Consider the following 19,503-nt stretch of genomic DNA (forward strand, 5'->3'; position numbering starts at 1 on the left):
TGTTGTTATGCTGTTTTAGTTTTGTGTTGTTTGCGTTTTGTTTTGTTTGGTTTGTTTTGAGACAGGGTTTCTCTGTGTGTCCTGGGCTGTCTTGAAACTTGCTCTGTAAACCATGGCTGCCTTGGAACACTGAGATCTGCCTGCCTCTGCCTCTGCCTTTGAAGTGCTGAGATTGAAGGTGATGGACACCACCTCCCAGCTGGGAATCTCTTTATAAAAGAAATAAGAGAGCCAGGTGGTGGCCCTAAGGAATAAGTGTGTATTTCTCTCTGCTCTCCGGGGTTCTCAGCAGGAACCACACTCTTATCAAAGCTCACTTGCTTTCCCTCAGTTCTTTTTTCTGACCACATTAGCTTGAAGAAGCACAGGAACACATACATGAAATTCTTCTGTTGTTCTAAATACCCAGATAGAGAGAAATTGACATTCACCTGGTGGTACATATAAATCTATAGTTTTAGCTGGAGCACATGAGTCATTAGACACACTGATGTTTTTCCATGAGCATTCTGTTAGATTATTTAACACTTTTTCACAATCCATATTTCCACACTTAGCATTTTCGACACCTTTGAAGTCTGCCTTAAAAGTCTTATTACTAGATTCATAGGTGTAATTCACAGTAATTTTGTTCCCAAATAGGTCATCTGAAAAAACAAACAAAGGAAATTAATACTATCATCATGGAGAAGGAATGAGACTGCATTGGAGACAAATGTCTTAACATATTCTTTTGTACAATGAATGATCTGAAATAAGTGTATTTTGGGTTTCAAATTCAGTACTCAGCAAGCAGAAGTAAAAGAATAATTAGCATATAGCAGAGGTAATATACCAAAATATCACCAAAGCAGATTATAGGTTGTAGCACAGTATCTCCAGGAATATGAAAAATAGAAGAACTGTATCATGTACCCCTACATCATTATTTTGAAATCCTTTCTCCTATAAAAGATCCCAGTTTATACTATGATAATTATTGGATTGGTATCTATCTTTCCAACTAAACTGAAAAGTCCATGACAACCATAACTAGTCTATTTTGTTCATTATCATTAACTCAGGTTTATGATATATCTGTCTGTTATCAACAATTCAATAATACTTGGTGAATTAAATCACAAATGAGTTTATCTTCTCATAAACTTGTATGAAAATGTTTTCTTCCTTTATAACGACTCTTGTTTTCTCAAATGTCTTCATAAATCATTTAGTTATATAAGTATGAATTATTTAGAAACCATAAGTTCTCAGTCATTCCATTGCATATAGAATATCATTACACATGATAATAAATCTTCATAAACCCCATTGTTTAGTGTCAGCAATTTCTATTGACTGGCAAAAAAAATCATTTAAACAATTGTTAAGTTACATCTTCATTTTAAAATTGTTTTCTATGTTGATGTGTGTTGTGTATGTATATACATGTATACATGTTCATCTGTGCATGTATGTGAGGGAGTACACACACACACATATACATATGAGTATTGAGACCAGAGACTGACACCAGGCATCTTTCCCTATTTCTTTTGATTTAGTTTTATGAGTCAGAGTCTATCTCTTAATTGTCAAGAGTATCACACCAGCAGCCCTAAGGATCCTCTTACCTTTATCCCAGCAATAGGATTACAGGTATCTGGCACCAAGCTCACCTTTTTACAGGGGTATCAGGTATCATGTCCTCTGCTTATGTGACAAGCACTTTACCACCATTTCTGCAGACCCTATTTACTTGCTCTTATTTTACAAAAATATGTGCCCTTCATTACATTTAAATATTGTCTTAAATACTAAGCATGCTGAGACAAATCAGATGAAATTAACGTTTAGAAAAATGAAGCATTACATGGAGATAGACACAGACTAAAGTACTAGAGCTAAGCAAAAATATAAAATAATATTAGGCAGCAAATAATATAAAAGCAAAAGGAAGATTTCTCTTCAGATAGAGTGGGTAGATGAACTCTAGATAATCTGAATTCATTTTTCAAGTAGAAGAAGGTGTCAGAAAACAAAACCAGGTACCCAAAAGGAGAACTAGAGGGACTCCAAACGCAGAGGAAGAAAAGCAGGGGAGGTAGAGCCAAGAAGGAAGATACAGGCAGTTCCATGTGACTCAAGACAAGAGTGGAAGTGAGGAGGTATGATGCAGACAGAGGGAGAAAGAACTTGAACTTGAGACATCATGTTAATAAAACAGATCAGTGGAGGATGACCTTGACCTTGAGTGAATGGGGACCTGTCTGGAGTGTTGTGACTCCCAAGGGTACAGAAGAGTAATGGTGGTCACAAAGAAGGACTTGGCTTCCACCACAAGGGCAGGAAGAAAATGAAAGAGATGGGGACTCTTAAGATTTAGAGCTGGCCATGAGAACTAGAAACAGTGAATAAAGGCTGAAAGCCTGGAAGGAAGAGGGACAGGATTAAGATGCTGCTCCCAAGTGACAGAGACTGCTGCTGGGTCAATAAACTTACCACATGTTGGCTTCGTTGTGGTAGCTGTAATTGAGATTAAAAAAAAAAAGAGGAAAATCATTGAGAAATTACTTTAAAATATGTCTGCTGTGTTCATCTTTGAGACTCTGCTTCATGGACCTTCCATAAACTGGAAAGTCTACCTACTTTTTAATTTTGTATTTTCATCTCAAGCACAGAAATGTTATACACTAGTGAGCTAACTACAAATTATCTTCATTAAAGTATACAATAAACCCAACGGTGACCATAGCTATATGTAGACTTTTCAGTACAGATCTAATTCCAGCATGGTGACAGGAACAAATTTATATGTTAACAAAATATTTTAAGGCTTCATTCACTTTTTTGGTCTCAAACTAGATTTCCATAATTATAATCGCTATAAAGTGATACTGTGTCTTTGTTTTGCTTTTTTAATCTGATAACAATAGATAAAGGCTGCTTTGTTTCTAGGTTTAACCTATGTATGCTTCCGAAGCACAAAATCCAAGGTAGCTAGTTAATCTCACAGTAATTATCATGTTTTAATAGTCATTTAACTCAATGGTGCTCAACCTTCTCAATGCTGCAACCCTTTAATACAGCTCCTTAGGTTGTAATGATGCCCAACCATAAAATCATTTTTGTTGCTACTCCATAACTATAATTTTGCTACTGTTATTAATCATATATATGTGAGCTTTCTGACAATGTTTGATGACTCATGTGAAAGGGTTGTTCAACCCCCCCAAGTTGAGAACCACAGGTTGAGGGCAAACCACTGATTTAACTGAAAAACTTGGAGTCTGAGTCCCTAGAAGTAAATGAACTTCTGCTAATCTTCTCAAAGTTGTGAGAACCTTGGGAGAATGGTGGGCTTGCCAGCACTAACCTCATGACTAATGACTACATCACTGCCACAGATCTTCAAAGATGTATCTCCCCTTCATCTATCTCCATGCCCCTCAGTAATTAACTGAAACTGCCTCTCCTCAATGAAAAGGGTAATGGCTTTGATAAAAACTACTCTATTGCATGCTACAACTTCTCTTGAAAGAAATAAGTTCTAACAGACTTGGCTATTGCTTACATGGTTCCTCATAAACACCACAACTTTTGGCGGCCATGGCAATGACATTATATCCCAGGGGTCTCAACTACAGCTTTGCTGCACCAATGTCTAGATTCTGCTCTATGACCATTAGGATTTGAACTCTAGATTCCACAAAGAAGGAAATCGGAGGTAGAGAAAGCCAGGAAGTCTGTAAGGATATCCCCAGCAGTGGTAGAGGTATGCCTGCATGACTGAGGGTAAGATTGTCACCTATGGTTGTGCTTGGAGGGTCAGTGCTTGCAAGGCCCAGAGTGGATGTTGCAAGAGATGTGAGGCTGACACCTGTAAGGAAATGAACAAAAAGGGTAAAAGTTAATTAGTTTCATTATCTCAAAGTGTGAGAAAAAAACTTGACCCAAGATAATTTGCTAAGTGATTCTTTGGAATTGATCATTTGAATTTATGTTTCCACGATAACAAAGTGAGTCAAAGATGCATATAAAAATCCATTCTCATAACACACATTTCAGCTAATTTTGAATATTATGTCACAACGGAAAGGGGAAGTTATTCACTCCTTAGTATAATTTTTACTTGAAAAAGAATTTGCCCCAAACTAGCACTTTCTATTGAATAAGCTCTTTTTATTTTAGATATTAATTTGGCCAATGGTCGAATTATTTTCTTACACCTGTTATGTCAAAGCTTTCCATGTAGAGTCTTCATATCAGCTTTATGAAATGAGTAGTAGAGGGGACACTTTCACAAAAGGGAAACTGAGTTACTTGCTCTAGATTGTCTAGAAAAGTTCAGGCAGTTGGATTAATCCTAGAGCTACAAGCTGTTAATGTACATTATCACCTTTGGTGTCATAAACGTTACAATAATAATAGTAAAATCACACTAATCCCCCCAAAAGTTTTTTTCATAAAATTCTTTTGCCTAATTTCTTTCTTATCAAGATTGAAAAAAAGATGGGAAATTTGAAAATAGTATCTGGAGTCAAAGAAGAGCCTCATTCAAGTTTGGAGCCTCCATATCCTTAAAGGCATACTAAATAATGGTCACACCTGAGGAGATATCTGTGGTGCTGACATTGGAGGTGTGTGTAGGTGAGGCAGCAGAGCTGTTGCGTGCAAGGCTGGGGGTGTCAACAGGAAGGGCTGTGTCTGCAGGAATGGTCCCCGGTACCGTCCTCTCCCCTGGCACACCTGCAATCAGAAGGGTCACCAACACTACCACTCCATCATGGCACATGCTTCCATGGATGTGAGTGCTGAACTAAGGCAGAGCAAGGAGCTATCTGGTATACCTGCTACAGCACACTACAATGCCAAACCTTAACTCTAACCCATTCCATAATCCTTACTTCACAGAATGTTCTGTCAGTATGAGAACTTGGAAAAAGATGAACTCAGAAGCAGAAAAATGTGCGAGTTAGGTACCAGTTGACAGGAACAAAATGTATTGGCCTTGGGAAATAGCTTGGAAGTCAATGCCCAAGTCACCTGCTGCCATGGGTGGTATTAAAAATACTTCAAAGAGAAGAGAAAGATACAGTCTTGAAGGTTCTAATGACTTGAAGAGTAACCCAACCTTGAGGGTAAAAGGGTTGTCTTGTTAACGGTGCCCAGGAGGAAATGGGGCCTGAGCACCTGCTGAGAGTCTCAGGTGTGTGTGCCTCTTTGGGTGGGAAAGATGGACTGGGACTGTGCATCAGTTTCCTGGTATTGAAGTAAATAATCTCCTCCCTGTACAGCATCCGAGCCTCAGGCTTTTCCTTCTTATCGTCTAATGGTCCCAAAACTCCATTTACTAAGAAGGCTCCCATACCAGGCAGATATCAGATTAGTTTTATATCAACACAATTCTCATTCTGTCAATAGGATCCCCTTATTTGCCAATTGCTGACAGAGTGCAGAGTGATATAGCTAAAAGAGCTGTATATCCTGCTTAGAACTTCGTTGCCAGGCTTCAGAGTACTTCATGCCTGTTACATGTTTCCCCCATACATCATGACCAGAACTCCAGGAGAGGCCATCAATGAATGGTCATTAATTCCCCATCAGATGACTAGCACTACACTAGCTTGCCAGGGAGAAAGCAACAGAAATATGAGCCAGCTCCTATCTGAGAGCTCGCTTGCTCATTTCACCGTCAAGATCTCTAGGTTCAGGGATGAGAAAATAGGTTTGCATGTGTAGTAAGTTTGCATGTCAGTGCAAGGTATTGTTCTCTTTTGTCAGTAGCCCATGGCTGTTATCTAAACAGCTTTGATGAGAGCGTGCCACACATCTGCCAATTGCAAACGTATTGAATCCATAAGTTATCATAAACACATTGTTTGAGAAATGGAAATTAATCTCCTTGTCAATTGCTTTTGTTCTTGGCCCACTCTTCAAAAGCCGCTAAACTCTCAGCTTTAAGTAAACCATGCAATCAAATGAGTGCAGATAGCATCTGTTCCCAAGTTCTAGACACGATGCGGGGGGGGGGGATCTACAGTAACAGGACAGTAGGAATGGTTATGAATACCGCCTTTTAAGGTTTCATTTAGACACAAGCTGGCCACCTGTGAAATGACCCAAGCAGCTGATTCTGCCTGTGCGCTTTCTTCCTGCTTTCCTTTCTACACTTGTCCCCTTGCAGTCGAGACTCGGGCCATGAGGGTCTTCAGAATCCCTAGCTCCTCACGACCATCTCCTTATTAGGTTGGTAACCTCTGCCCCCACTTGAGGATGGCATTTACCACTTTTAACTTTTACTACATAGAATGAATCCTTTCATTAGCAAAATTAACCAATGTGACAAGAAGGTTTCTTTGCTTATAGCAGAACGGGTTGGCTTGTGTGAAAGGGAGCCCTTGCAGTGTGCTTCTTGTTCATGGCTTCTTCCATTCCCTGATTTCTAGTCTGGATTTGCTTTTAAAGCAAAAAAAAAAAAAAAAAAAAAAAAAAAAAACCATTTGCTCTGCTGGGGCAGCAGGGTCAGGTGAGGATATTATTATCATCCTAATAATAATTCTCCCATGTGTGGACTTGCTGTCCATGCTTGACACATCCCGAAGCCAGCAAGCCACTGTTACACGTCTCACTCACTGTCAAGCACTCAGGCCACTGAATGTCCAGGTACAATATTATGGAACCGTGACCTGAGAAAGGGCATAGTTATATTTCTTCCATATAAAATGAGACCGTGAAGTTATTTACACTCTTGGTTTCGGGGTGGGGAGTGGGGAGAAGTGAGTAGGTTGTGTTGCTATAAGAACAGAAAAAAAGGGAGAATCTTGAAGTCTACATGGGAAATGTGACTGTCTACCTCCATTCTTCTCACTCCCTAAAGACAGTGTCATTGTGGTAATGAGTTTTGAGTCCCTTCATCAATAAGGAACCTTTCATTCTTAACAGCTGTTTGAAGCTCAAGGTCTAAAAGATTCACATGTATTATTCTTGGTCACCAGTGAATACAGTCTCCACTAAACAATAGCTACATCTATAGAAACATAAAACAATGCTGTAGCCTCAGCCCTGAGTATTATTTCATCTCTGATAGAATAACTTTTCTCCCCTTGTTTTGCATCCTATGGGTAACTATAAAACTACTAAACTATCCATCAATCAGCAAATGCGCCACATGGAACAAGTGGCCACAGCTCCTCACACCATTCTCAAAGTGAGGCAAGTCTCAGCACTCTTGACATTTGCCCATGTCTAAAGAGCCCCCAAACCTGGTGGGTCAGTCCCGCCGCCGGAAGCAGGCATGAGTGTGGGGATGTCAGCTTGGCTGCTGAATGTCTGAGTGTCAGCTCCTCTGGCAGAGGGCGTCTGCGAGTCAGGCTGTGGGGACAGGTGAGGCAGCAGCGTGGATAAAACACCTGAGGTTAGAAAGTGAGATGGTTATGTTGACCACACCTGTTGCTGGCAGTCTAGACTCTAAGACTGTATGACACAAAGGTGCCACAGGGTGGCATGACCCCATTTATTATGATTGTGAAGTTCCCTGGCCAGAAAGGAGGCTCCTGGGCTCCTGTTTATACACCTGTCCAGGTGATTTCTTTGACTTCCTAATCCCTGAAAGCTTGTTGGATTCATGAATAACTCTACAGACTGAGACTGGAGGCAAACTTGCCCTATAGACTGAACAGTAGAAAACTCTACAATTCTTAAAAATAATAAACTGCTGATTACAAAATCAAAACGGAGGAACAGGAGATAGCACATGATGGCCAAAATGAAAAGATCCTCATCTCTGTGAAATATGAGAGATTTGTAAAAATCCACACAAAACAGTTTAAATCGCCTTACTGTCAGTTTTAACAGATTCATAACATCCAGCATTGGGAACTTGTAGAGATAGTCATACATGTATGCATGCTTACATGCGTGCTCACAGAGAATCAAAGCCCAAGAACCTAGATTATCTGAAATCATGATCAAAAGTGATTTATTTTAAAAAAGACATGATTTGAGAGGGTGAAATTTTCACTGTATAATACATCTTAACTATTGATGTATATATATATATATATACATATATATATATATATATATACATCATTCTTCATTGGTCACAAAATTCATACATACACTGTCTTATAGTATTTGATACTCTAGTGTAATGTGTGAATGGCAATACTTACTGTAAGGGATTTCAGTACAGAAGAACTGAATAGTTTACACCATTAGAAAAACTAATTAATAAGTTTACCCCAAGTATATCAGCAACCAAGAAAAATATTAGTTACATTGAAGACTATTGATCAATCATAAATATAAATTACACAATCTTCCCCAGCACATCATTGAAAGATCACTAGAGAGCAATACTATTCTAAAAAAGAAGGCATGCTCTTTTATTTGAATGCATTAGAAGTTTCCCAGGCAAGTTGCAGCATGCAGAGTGCCAAGAGACAATTTGGTATTACTCAACTGTGTTTCTAATTCACTTCACCCTAAGCCTTTCCCTGAGATGGTCCATCTGAAGCTCTGTGGTTTTAACATGCTCAAATAAAATTTGTGGATGGGAAGGTTGCTGAATTTATGTGGTGTGTGTGTGTGTGTGTGTGTGTGTGTGTGTGTGTGTGTGTGTGTGAGATGAGATTAATAATGAAAAAGTGTGTGCTGCCACCAGATGGTCAGACGTGATGTTCAGAGGTTGACACAGGTTCTAAGTGATTCCTCTGCTGGTGGCAGGGATAAAGAGGAACTTTGAAGACCTGAGTGTGTGTGAATGTTGCTTTTTTAGACCAAGATAAACAGTTCTGCTAAGCAGTTGAGTTTCGTAGTGTCTTAAGAAGTGTTTTTTGGAAACCTATTTGCCTAAGAAAACTGTATTACAGATGTTATTTCAGAAATGTGTGCACAATCTCATGTTGGCAGAAGCAGATACTGACTATGTTGCAAATCTAAACTTGAAGAGAAGCTGAAACTTCTAATATGTCAAAGTTGGAAGGAATGCCACAGGCCTCCTGAGGGGGGGAAGGAATGCCACAGGCCTCCTGGGGGTGGAGGGGCTCCAGCTTATATTCCACTAGATTTCACGATTTTGGGTTGCTTAATTGTTAGTTTTTGTTTTAATAATGGACATAATCTCTGGGAAAACAGCACATCTCAAAACTGAAATCTCAATTCTGAGAGGCCTGTTCAAAATAGTTCTCTATCTTTAGATTTCTGATGATGCGAACTGAGAATGGAACTAAGAAATGGGAATATCCCACTTCCAGGCAGCTGTAAGGAAGCTCAGAAGTGTCAAAACACTGTGCCAGAGAATTTTTTTTCCTGCTCAGTGCTGCAAGGGGTTCCGAGCAGTCTTCTAGCAGCCGCGCAGATGCAGTGAGCCTAGGGCACTTTCCCTGGTTATTCGTAGGGAATCCTCTATTACAACTTTACCACCTCCTGAGCACCATCCCTGTATTATGTTCTCTAAGCAACCTTTCCCGATGTCTGCTGCCACCTGTATTTTATTATCTTGAAGAAAAATGCTTTGAAACTGCATATGTAACGTAAATGATTGATCACTTTAGAAAGATTCTGAAAGGCAAATTCACCCCCAATACCATTTTGGTTAGGAAAGTTTGTGTGTCAACCTGTCATCATAAGAATACCAGCATTATCCAAGTTTCTGGGAGGGCCTGGCTTGAGTGGTCACCTGGATGATATGTGGTCTCTGAAGAGCCATTTCCTCTTTCAGAGATGCTTGGGGGTGTGGATTCAGTGGTGCGAGCAGGTAAGGGGTCACTTTGAGGCAGAAGAAGGGCATTCTCTGTTGTGCTCAATTCTGTTATGTTAATGGATAGAAGAAGAGAAGGGATATATAAATCATGTCCCAAAAATGTCCATTCATATACATTCATATTCATATTCAGCTTCCTAACCCCACACACAGATACCAAGCTTATATGCTATAGAGTGTGCCTGCATACTTCCACACCTGCACACATATACACAAACACACACATTCCCAAATATACATGCATACATACACACATACTTCCATATGTACATACATATAGATATATATACACAAAGAGAAATATATAAGTATATATACAGACAAGGCAACATACATAGGCACGTATACTCACATGACCCATACACACACACACACACACACATGGCTATAGATTTCTAACTACATATGCATATATAGATACAAATTATATAATAAAAGTTAATAATAAAGATGTGGAAATTGACTGGGAGGCAGTTCCTCTTAGCTCTCTTCCAATCTAATCATTGGGGAGCTACCCAAAGCAACTGGATTCAGAAGAATAAAACCTAATTTGTAAAAATGTCTAAAGGAAACTTGAAAAGACTTACATATTGTAAGCAATGGTGGAGAAGGATAAAGCCAGAAATTAATCATTAGGAGACTTTGGACTCCACGTGGAAAAAAGAAAAGAAAGGAAAACAAAAAAAAAAAGAAAAGGAAAGGAGAGGAGAGGAGAGGAGAGGAGAGGAGAGGAGAGGAAAGGAAAGGAAAGGAAAGGAAAGGAAAGGAAAGGAAAGGAAAGGAAAGGAAAGGAAAGGAAAGGAAAGGAAAGGAAAGGAAAGGAAAGGAAAGGAAAGGAAAGGAAAAGAAAAACTCTGGGTGAATCCGGTGTATGGGTCATGTCTGAAGCTCCATCACTCAAGAGCTGACTGCAAGTTCTAGACAGCTTGGACTAAATCAGGAGCCCCTGTCTAGAAACAAAATGTCCTGCATGTGTAGATTCAAAAGATATGCCAATCAATCAAATGAAGCCAAGGGAGAGTTCTATAAGCAAAGCCTGAAAACAAAACTCACAAACTAAAGCTCTTATAAACTATGAAAATGTGTTTGCCTTTGTAATCGGAGACATGTGGTGCTGAAATAAACTTGTTCTAACTCACTGTTCTAAAGGGCAGATGTGTCAGAGGGAGTGAAAGATAATACTGTTCAGTGGGTGTGGATATGTACGCTGTCTGCAAGGAGTTTGCACAATGGGGGAAATCAAACACTTCTCTGTTTTCCTTTATTTAAAATGTTTTTATTTTTGTGAAAAAGAGAAATCAAATTTAGTTTTGTTTAATTACATATATATATATATAAATATATATATAGTCTATCTGCATGTACACTTGATCGCCAGAAGAGGGCACCAAATCCCATTACAGATGGTTGTGAGCCACCATATGGTTTCTGGGAACTGAACTCAGGACCTCTGGAACAGACTCAGGACACCTGTTCTCTTATCCACTGAGCCATCTCCCAAGTCCCCTAAATTTAGTTTTTAAAATCATCATGTTCTCTCTGGGATTATTAGGGATGTTATTTTTAATTGTCCCTTGCTTAATGTGTATTAATGTCTTTGAGTATTAAAATATGCAGTTTTTAAAGATTCACTTCCTCAAAACTAGTTGCACTTTAACAAATAAAGACTAAAACAACCTTTGCAAATTGAACTAGAGGTAAGACATACCTCTCATATTCAGGACCACTCTTCTAACGTAATTGTCCCTCACCCACTATGCATTGAATTAAAAGGAAGACCAAATTTTTTAAAAAGGAAGGAGGAAATGGGAAACAGAAAAGCAGAGAGGGAGAGAAGAGAGGTGGAAGGAGGGATTTTTAAATCTGGTGCACTTAGTGTTAACTCAGTGCCCTCTTACAGATGACAATTTATTTTTAGGTTAGATCAACTAAGTGGAAAGGTTGCAATGGTCTCCTGGCCTGAGAGAATATTGCAGAAAGTTCTCCATCAAACCCCCTGACACACCCTTGGAGTAAGCCAACTACAAAAGGCTTTTGGGCTTTAAACCCTCAATGTTAAAAACCCATGCTGCTTTGAAGAGTGTGGTTCCTCAAGACATTTTCCAGCAAAGCAAATTCAGTCCTTGGTGTATGAAGACATCTTCAGAGAAGTCTCTCAGGTAGAAGTGTTAATATCTTCACAGACACTTAAGTTCAAGTCTCAGCAGTAAAATCTATGACTGCAAATTTGCCAATTCTCTAGTGTCCCTGACTCCTCACTTTGAACATTCTGAGTTTTTCACTGATTATCTTCTATTGGTGATATTTAGGGACACCGCTCCTCTTTGTATGATAGGCCACAATTCTAACTTAACTTTCAACAAGGTAAAAGAATAAGCTATCATTCCATCCCATCACCTTCCTCTCCTGCAACAATGTCTCGTCTATGTGAGCTGAGAGTAGCTTAATATTTTGTAAAGGAAAATGTCAAATTTCATTTAAGAAATTGGCATAAACCAATCACAACCTGCTCTGCAGCAAGTGTTTTATCAAACGTCTCTGCCACACACTAAAACTATACAATTCCAATATTAGACATTGAAAAATAAAAGAATGTGGCTTTTTTTAAGGCATGGGATTTGTAAGTATCTGCATAGTGTTGCATTTAATGACAAATAATTCCTAGGATAATCAACTTTTAGCTTTTCAGATTTGCTCCCCTTGAAATGTGCATTTAGGTTATTAAAACACTCATGTTTTACGGTCTCACTTACCTTCTTAAGACATACTGTCAGTCACATGATTAATCAGGAAACAAGCATTTACAGCAACAGAAACATGCAAGGAATATGACTTCCCTTTACCCACCTGCAGGTCACTTCCTCTGTGTTTAGGCTTTAGAGAATTTTAACATCTATATTTGGGCATTAAAGAATTTTTAACACACTGGCAGCATGAGCATTATTTACATTGCTTTTCTCAAAAGCTTTTAGAAAAAAATTAATTGAATTACAGTAGGAAACTTTGTAAACTATTACTGCAGCATATCCTAATATTAGATCTCCAAGCATAACTTTAAAAGGTTACTCTTGAAAAAACATTATAAAATGAAATTTTAAATAAAAGTGAACCTATATTAAAATCTAAATATAAGTGAATTCTAGATCCAATTCATTTATATAATGCATTCGTCCTTATATAACAATGTGACGCTGTTTTTAGGCTTCCTACCCCATTTCTAATTCAATGCTTTTTTTTTAAAAGAATATTCTTATGCAATATATTCTGATCACAGTTTTTTCTCTCTGTTTAAATCTTATCCCATGTACAGATATTAAAAATGTATTTACAGTCTTAAATTTTTAAAAGGATTAGAAACTCTCTATGCCATTTATTGTCAATTTAACGAAATGTTAAAGTTTAAATTGAACACAATAAAAATTATGAAATTAAAAGAATGTTCAACTAGTCACTAAATTTAATATTAGAAAGAATTTTAAGAACATGTGACAGTGAGGAACCACACATTATTATACAATTTCTTCTTTAAACTTCTTTCCAAATAAGTATAAAACTTTATCTATATTAACTATATGATTGTTGTAACAAAAATAAAATATTAAAAGTCAAATATTAATTCTTACCATCACTGGGTGTAGGTGTTTGCCCTGAAAAAAAATAAACACGCTTTTAGAAATTTTTAGATTTAAAGCATACATGCAAGTATACATCATATACTTTATTCATATTTATTTTCAGCATGTCATCTTAATGAAAGCAAGTTCCCAATTTTTCTTTCTGTTAATGTTTTGATGTTTTGAAGACAGCTACAGGCTGACCTAATGGACTTAAGATGTGGTCCTAAAGGAAGAGGAAGGCGTGGGGGGGGGGGAAGCGGGGCTCACAGTTTGGAGTCAGCTTATAGAGCAATTCCTTTAACGGGAGGGCTATGGACATTTTTTTTGAAATTTGAATCAATATTTTTGTAAATGAACACAAGCTGGAACTAAGTTAGAAGCAAAAAAAATGCAAAGAGTACCAGAAGCATGTGCGCACGCGTTCGCGCGCGCGCTCACACACACACACACACACACACACACACACACACACACACACACACACATTCGTGATGATGCTCTCAATAAGAAGGTCTCATTGGACAGATACACGGGAGTGAAACGCATCCCTGGAACACTCAGGCTGCAGCCCCCAAGACTTTGCATGTCTTTGAAGGAGCAAATGAAGAGTTAAGTAAAGGAAGCAGTCCCGTGGATGTTTCTGCATATTACTGAATTGCTGAAGTGTGGACATTCTCACTGAATTAAAAGAGGGAACCTCTCAAGAGAAAGAGGAGAGTTTGAATGGGTGCTGATTGCACATTTCGGAAGCATTCGTGTGGAGACGGGAGAGCTCGTGCTACGCATGCCTGGAGCACACAGATGGACACTGTAGCTGACACAAGAGTCTAAGAGAGAATGCAGGAGTTAAAAGAGTTAAAAGCTGACGAAGCTGATGAGGTACTTCCCATCAGAGGAAAGAAATGATCAGAGACAGTTTAGAGAAAGGTTTCTCTGAAATTATGTGCCAATGATACGGATCAGAAGGATATTGCATATATATGTGTGTGTGTGTGTATGTGTGATTTTGCCATTATGCTAATACTGCTAATAATCACCATAGAGTATATTTTCACAACTAAAAATGGCCATAATGTCACTGGGTGGAAGAACTAAGGTCCACTCATGACTGTGACATCAGTATGTGTTGTATGACTGTATTGTTTTGAAAATATTATTTGAAATACTGTCCTTTTATTTTTTGGCTAGTCAGCTAGTACTTCTTATTCTATTTTTATATTCCTCTTAACAGCATTCCTATCCTCTGATCCATTCTAATTTCTTTCCAAATTCACCTCTAAGAATTATGTTGGTTTGCAGAGAATGAGAAGAAACAAAGTATAAATATATCAGTCATTAATAGATCATGTTTTTAAAAAGATGAAATAACTTGCATTCATTGTGAAGAATATAGTGTACCAATATGATTAAAATGCTCAAGTTGCTTTGACTATATGAAACCAGAGCAAACAGTTTCTTATCTTCTCAAGAGAGACACAGGTAAACTTTTCCACATCTAGAGAGAGTTTGATATACCCCTTCTCAGTAGCACCATGTGGTTCCCTGGAGGTTCACACCATTTTATTGACTTATCTTTAGGAAGTAGCTATTATTTGGCTGGTCTGCCATTAGAAGTGAGAGTTGAGCATGGTAAAGGCATGACCCTCCCCTGTGAAGTCAGCAATGCAAAGGACAAATGCATCCAGTAATCTGCACAAACACTTAAGTAATATATGCACCCTGTTTGGACTGATAATGGTTGCAAAGAAGTCTACATTATAATGAAGAGGAGAAGGAGGAGAAGCTACTGTATTGGGGGTATGTATTACTTACTAGTTACTCAGTGATAGAGAAATCCTTGGATGACTTTGAACACAGAGTATACATAAAGGAGAAGCCAAAGCTATCCGATGACAGTTTTCAGACATGAGCTCAAGTATAGACGTTGGAGATCCTGACAAGGGATTGGATGGTTTTCTGAAGGTGGCAGAAACCACAGGATCAATGAATATGAAGAAGCAAGCAAATAATCCCTTTGGTCATAGAAGAAAGGGGCATTTTAGAGTAGGTCATACTAACTCCACCACTCATTTGGGAGACCACTCTATTTCATGGTACTAACTTGGTTGCTTATTGCCACCAAAATGTGTAATATTAAGCCAAAACATTTGATAAAAAGACTATAAATTTACCACTTATCATATGTTCATGGTAAAAAGTAAATAATGAATGTAGACAAACTATATGACATCACCTTTGCATGAACTGGGGAGTAGTGTCTGTATGCGTTCATGTGTGCACAGGCACAGATGTGTATGTGTGTGGATGGAGCCCAGCAGTCGATGGTAATCACTCTCTACCGTATTTTTGGTCCCCACTGAACCTGGTGTTCATGGATTCAGCTAATTTGGTGGCCAGCAAGCCTACAGAGCCTGCTGTCCCTGTCTTCCCCGCATTGTGATTAAAGGTGACTGAATGCCACTACATTCAGCTTATTTGATTATTTGTTTAACATGGCTGCTAGGAAGCAGGACTCAGGTCTTTATACCTGCAGGGTGAGCATTTTCATGACTGAGCCATTAGTTTCTGTTTTGTTTATAAAATATTACACACAGACACAAAGACAGAGGACAAACACACACACACACACACACACACACACACACACACACACACACACACATACACCTAAACCTTATTTGGAATAAAATTGCAGTACTTCAGAACTATGGTTTAGAGCCAATATAAGACCAAAATTGCTTGTTTTGTTTGCAAAGTCCTTCCAGGTAGATTTTCAATACCAGTAGCTCTCTTATTCGACATGATAAACAGCATGGAAAAAATTAACCAGTCAAAAATTCTTTTAAACTTTGTCTCTGTAACTCCTTCCATGGGTGTTTTGTTCCCAATTTACAGAGACAAAGTTTGGAGCCGTGGCGAAAGGATGGACTATCTAGAGACTGCCATATCCAGGGATCCATCCCATAATCAGCTTCCAAATGCTGACACCATTGCATACACTAGCAAGATTTTGCTGAAAGGACCCAGATATAGCTGTCTCTTGTGAGACTATGCCGGGGCCTGATGCTCATAGTCAGCTAGTGAATGGATCACAGGGCTCCCAATGGAGGAGCTGGAGAAAGTACCGAAGGAGCTGAAGGGATCCGCAACCCTATGGGTGGAACAACATTATGAACTAACCAGTACCCCAGAGCTCTTGACTGCATATGTATCAAAAGATGGCCTAGTCGGCCATCACTGGAAAGAGAGGCCCATTTGACATGCAAACTTTATATGCCCCAATATAGTTGAAGGTCAGGGTCAAAAAAATGGGAATGGGTGGGTAGGGAAGTGGGGGGGAGGGTATGGGGGACTTTTTGGATAGCATTGGAAATGTAATTGAGGAAAATACGTAATAAAAAATATTAAAAATAAAAAAATTCTTTTAAAAATTACTCCAAATAATTTTTAAAATCATCTAGAGTGTAAACTAATCACTTTAAGAAACTATGAATTCTCCTCGGCAATAAAGATTCAAAGTACACATAAATATCTCCCAGGTATCCCCCGTTAAAGGAAAAACACAAAAGAAACACTAAGAATCTTAAGGCAGAAATGCAGGAAGGTTGCCCTACAGAGATAGCCTAGTTATAAAGCCACTATCTGAAAGCCATCCACGCCCATGTTATTTAAGATCTTTTGCATATACTAACAGCTACCTCTGTGGATACTTTACATATCAAATACACTGGAAGGCAGAGGGCTTCACATGAATATTTATAGGAGTTGTGCTACTTAAGATCTACAACAGTTAGAAGTGTGTCTGTCATGTTTCTGGAAATCTTTCTAAATGACCTGAATAGATTATCACCAAAATCATAAGTAGACATAGCCTTCGAGGATCCTTATTGTTACACAGAAAAACCTGAAATGACTGGGTTGGGGGGCATTTAGTTAGCACATGGCCTTCCATTTGACTGCTTACAGGGTCACAGAGTAACCTGCTGGGGCCATGCAGAGCAAATGAGTCGAAGCAGCATTCTGATCAGCTCCCTCTATATCAGCAGCACTATCCACCCAAAGCAAACCATCTGCTGTCAATACATCTGGTATTTGGAAATGAAACCTTTGCAAAGTGACTCATAACCAGTGCAAATAGGATGAAGTGCTAGTAAAAGTAGCATCTCCTCTCTCTCTCTCCATACACACACACATACACACACATATATGAATGACTGTACATATATGTATATGTGTGTGTGTTTTGTGTATGCATACATATATGCATACGCATATGCATACACACAAACACATATGTATGAACAACATTTAGAAGAAATAACAATAGCTGAAGAAAAAATACATGAAGTAGCCGTGTAAATTAAGAACAGTACGTTTACAGGAGGATGACAGTAAAGTGGAAGAAAATCACTTTTCTAAAACTATGGATTTTAAAGTCTTTTTCTAAAATTTGTAAACGCAACAAGTATAGACACACACACGCGCAGGGCCCTCTACACACAAGCATAGACACTCAGTGTGTCTATGTGTTACAGAATCTTCTACTCTTCTGGTTACACAATTTTCATGCCTTTTTTTTCTTTAGCAATATTTCAGTAGATGGCACCAGAGAACCAGAAATCTGTAAGTCATCACCTGGTGAGCATTTCCCCATTATAATCCTGTTGTGAATTACCAGCGGAATTGACTAGAGACATTAAACACGTGAACATGGAGATGACAGAGCCCTTGATCTTCAAAGCTCTGTTATTCTAACACGTGTATTGTTAACCGAATTTACCTTTCCCAATATGTTTCTTTTACAACTGGAAATGTTTAAATGATTGCAAATCAAAGTTACCTTGAAGTCACACCCCTAAGTCTGCCATCAGAGATTTAGGAAAAAGTAGGAATCGGTTTGAGTGGAAATGACATTTCAAAGGACATATTTGGGCTTTAAATATCATCTATTCCACCACCAACCTCCCTCCCAAAACAAAAGGAAAGAAAGAACCCTGTGGATCCCATGAGGGGATTTAAGTCTGTCTGCTTTGCAAGGACAGAAGAGTGGGAGCAGAAAAGAGGAAATAATACTTACTCTGGGTACTAGCCTAAAAAGAAGAGGGAGTGTTTGGAAGATTTGGAATCTATATCTGCATAACTTCCCTCCATGAGCCCAAAGGCTGTACAAAAGTGGGACCAGTGGATAAACACAAAAGAGGTAGCCAGAGCAGCGTGCATGCTTTCTCTTCTTAGCGTGGCAATATCAGTGGGCATCAATAAAAATGGAGAATTACATCTGCTAGGTCCATTCTATAAAGTAGGTATATGATCTAGTCTGCAATGAGGACCAAGTTCCGATCAGCGTTACATAAACTGTGCACACTAGCATAGCCATATAATCCCAGTTAGAGTCACAATTTCAAAACCAGACTGGGCTGCAGAGTGAATCCCAAGGCCAGATTGGGCAACTTGGTAATATTGTGTCTCAAGGGAAAAACATATAAGGTAAGAGTTCTGAAGCTATAGCTCCCATAGCTCAGTGGAGGGCATTTGACTACCATGTGAGAACGTCTGGGATCCATCTCCAGTAACGCACACACACACACACACACATACACACAGATAGAGAACGAAAAAAAAATTAGGGAACTATCAGAAGTGGTCCTTCTTGCTTTCATCCACTGATGGAACACAGAGTGTAAACAACTCACTGAAATCCTACCACGATCAGACAATGCCAGTGTCACTTGGCCAACAGTTGTTTTTAATTTAGTCATCTCAGTAAGCCATACAAGGCAGCCATTCTTCTCTGTATTTTCTATGTAATTAAGCAGGAGACAAACATAGCATATGAGGGCATATTAGACTTGAAGTAGGATGTATTTAAAAATAATTGCCCTAGTTCTTTCTATCAGCATTATGTTAAAATATTGGTTGTGTTAGCATTGCATCTTGACTCTATAGAATAAAAGAATGGCTGCCTATCTCTAGAAAATAATCACAGCGATTTATGCTCACAGGCCAGCAGAATACCCTGCTAGTGCTATTGAGATGGAGTTCAGATTATGGGAAAGGAAACTAAAAGCCAGAGAGCCCATGCCTTTCGGCTGTCTTTCAATCTCATGAGATTACACATGAGTGTATAAGCTATACCAA

At 38.7% G+C, this 19,503-nt stretch overlaps 1 protein-coding gene across 4 annotated transcripts in view; it reads right to left on the reverse strand.

Annotated features, from left to right (window-relative positions):
• The window catches only part of Ptprc (protein tyrosine phosphatase receptor type C), a 113,226-nt gene that overhangs the window by 49,801 nt on the left and 43,922 nt on the right, over positions 1-19,503 (reverse strand). Inside the window, exons 3-9 of one of the 4 annotated variants that reach the window (XM_029476883.2) lie at positions 13,372-13,395; positions 9,665-9,793; positions 7,245-7,391; positions 4,588-4,728; positions 3,788-3,859; positions 2,482-2,505; positions 432-647 (exon numbers count right to left, since the gene is read on the reverse strand). In XM_029476883.2, the coding sequence (XP_029332743.1) occupies positions 432-647; positions 2,482-2,505; positions 3,788-3,859; positions 4,588-4,728; positions 7,245-7,391; positions 9,665-9,793; positions 13,372-13,395 (753 nt within the window). The remainder of the gene's footprint in view (positions 1-431; positions 648-2,481; positions 2,506-3,787; positions 3,860-4,587; positions 4,729-7,244; positions 7,392-9,664; positions 9,794-13,371; positions 13,396-19,503) is intronic. The other 3 variants (XM_029476880.2, XM_029476881.2, XM_029476882.2) reach the window with 3 other exon arrangements.

The sequence above is a fragment of the Mus caroli genome, unplaced genomic scaffold, assembly GCF_978045245.1.
Source record: "Mus caroli unplaced genomic scaffold, Mus_caroli_1 scaffold_1, whole genome shotgun sequence".
Taxonomy (NCBI): domain Eukaryota; kingdom Metazoa; phylum Chordata; class Mammalia; order Rodentia; family Muridae; genus Mus; species Mus caroli.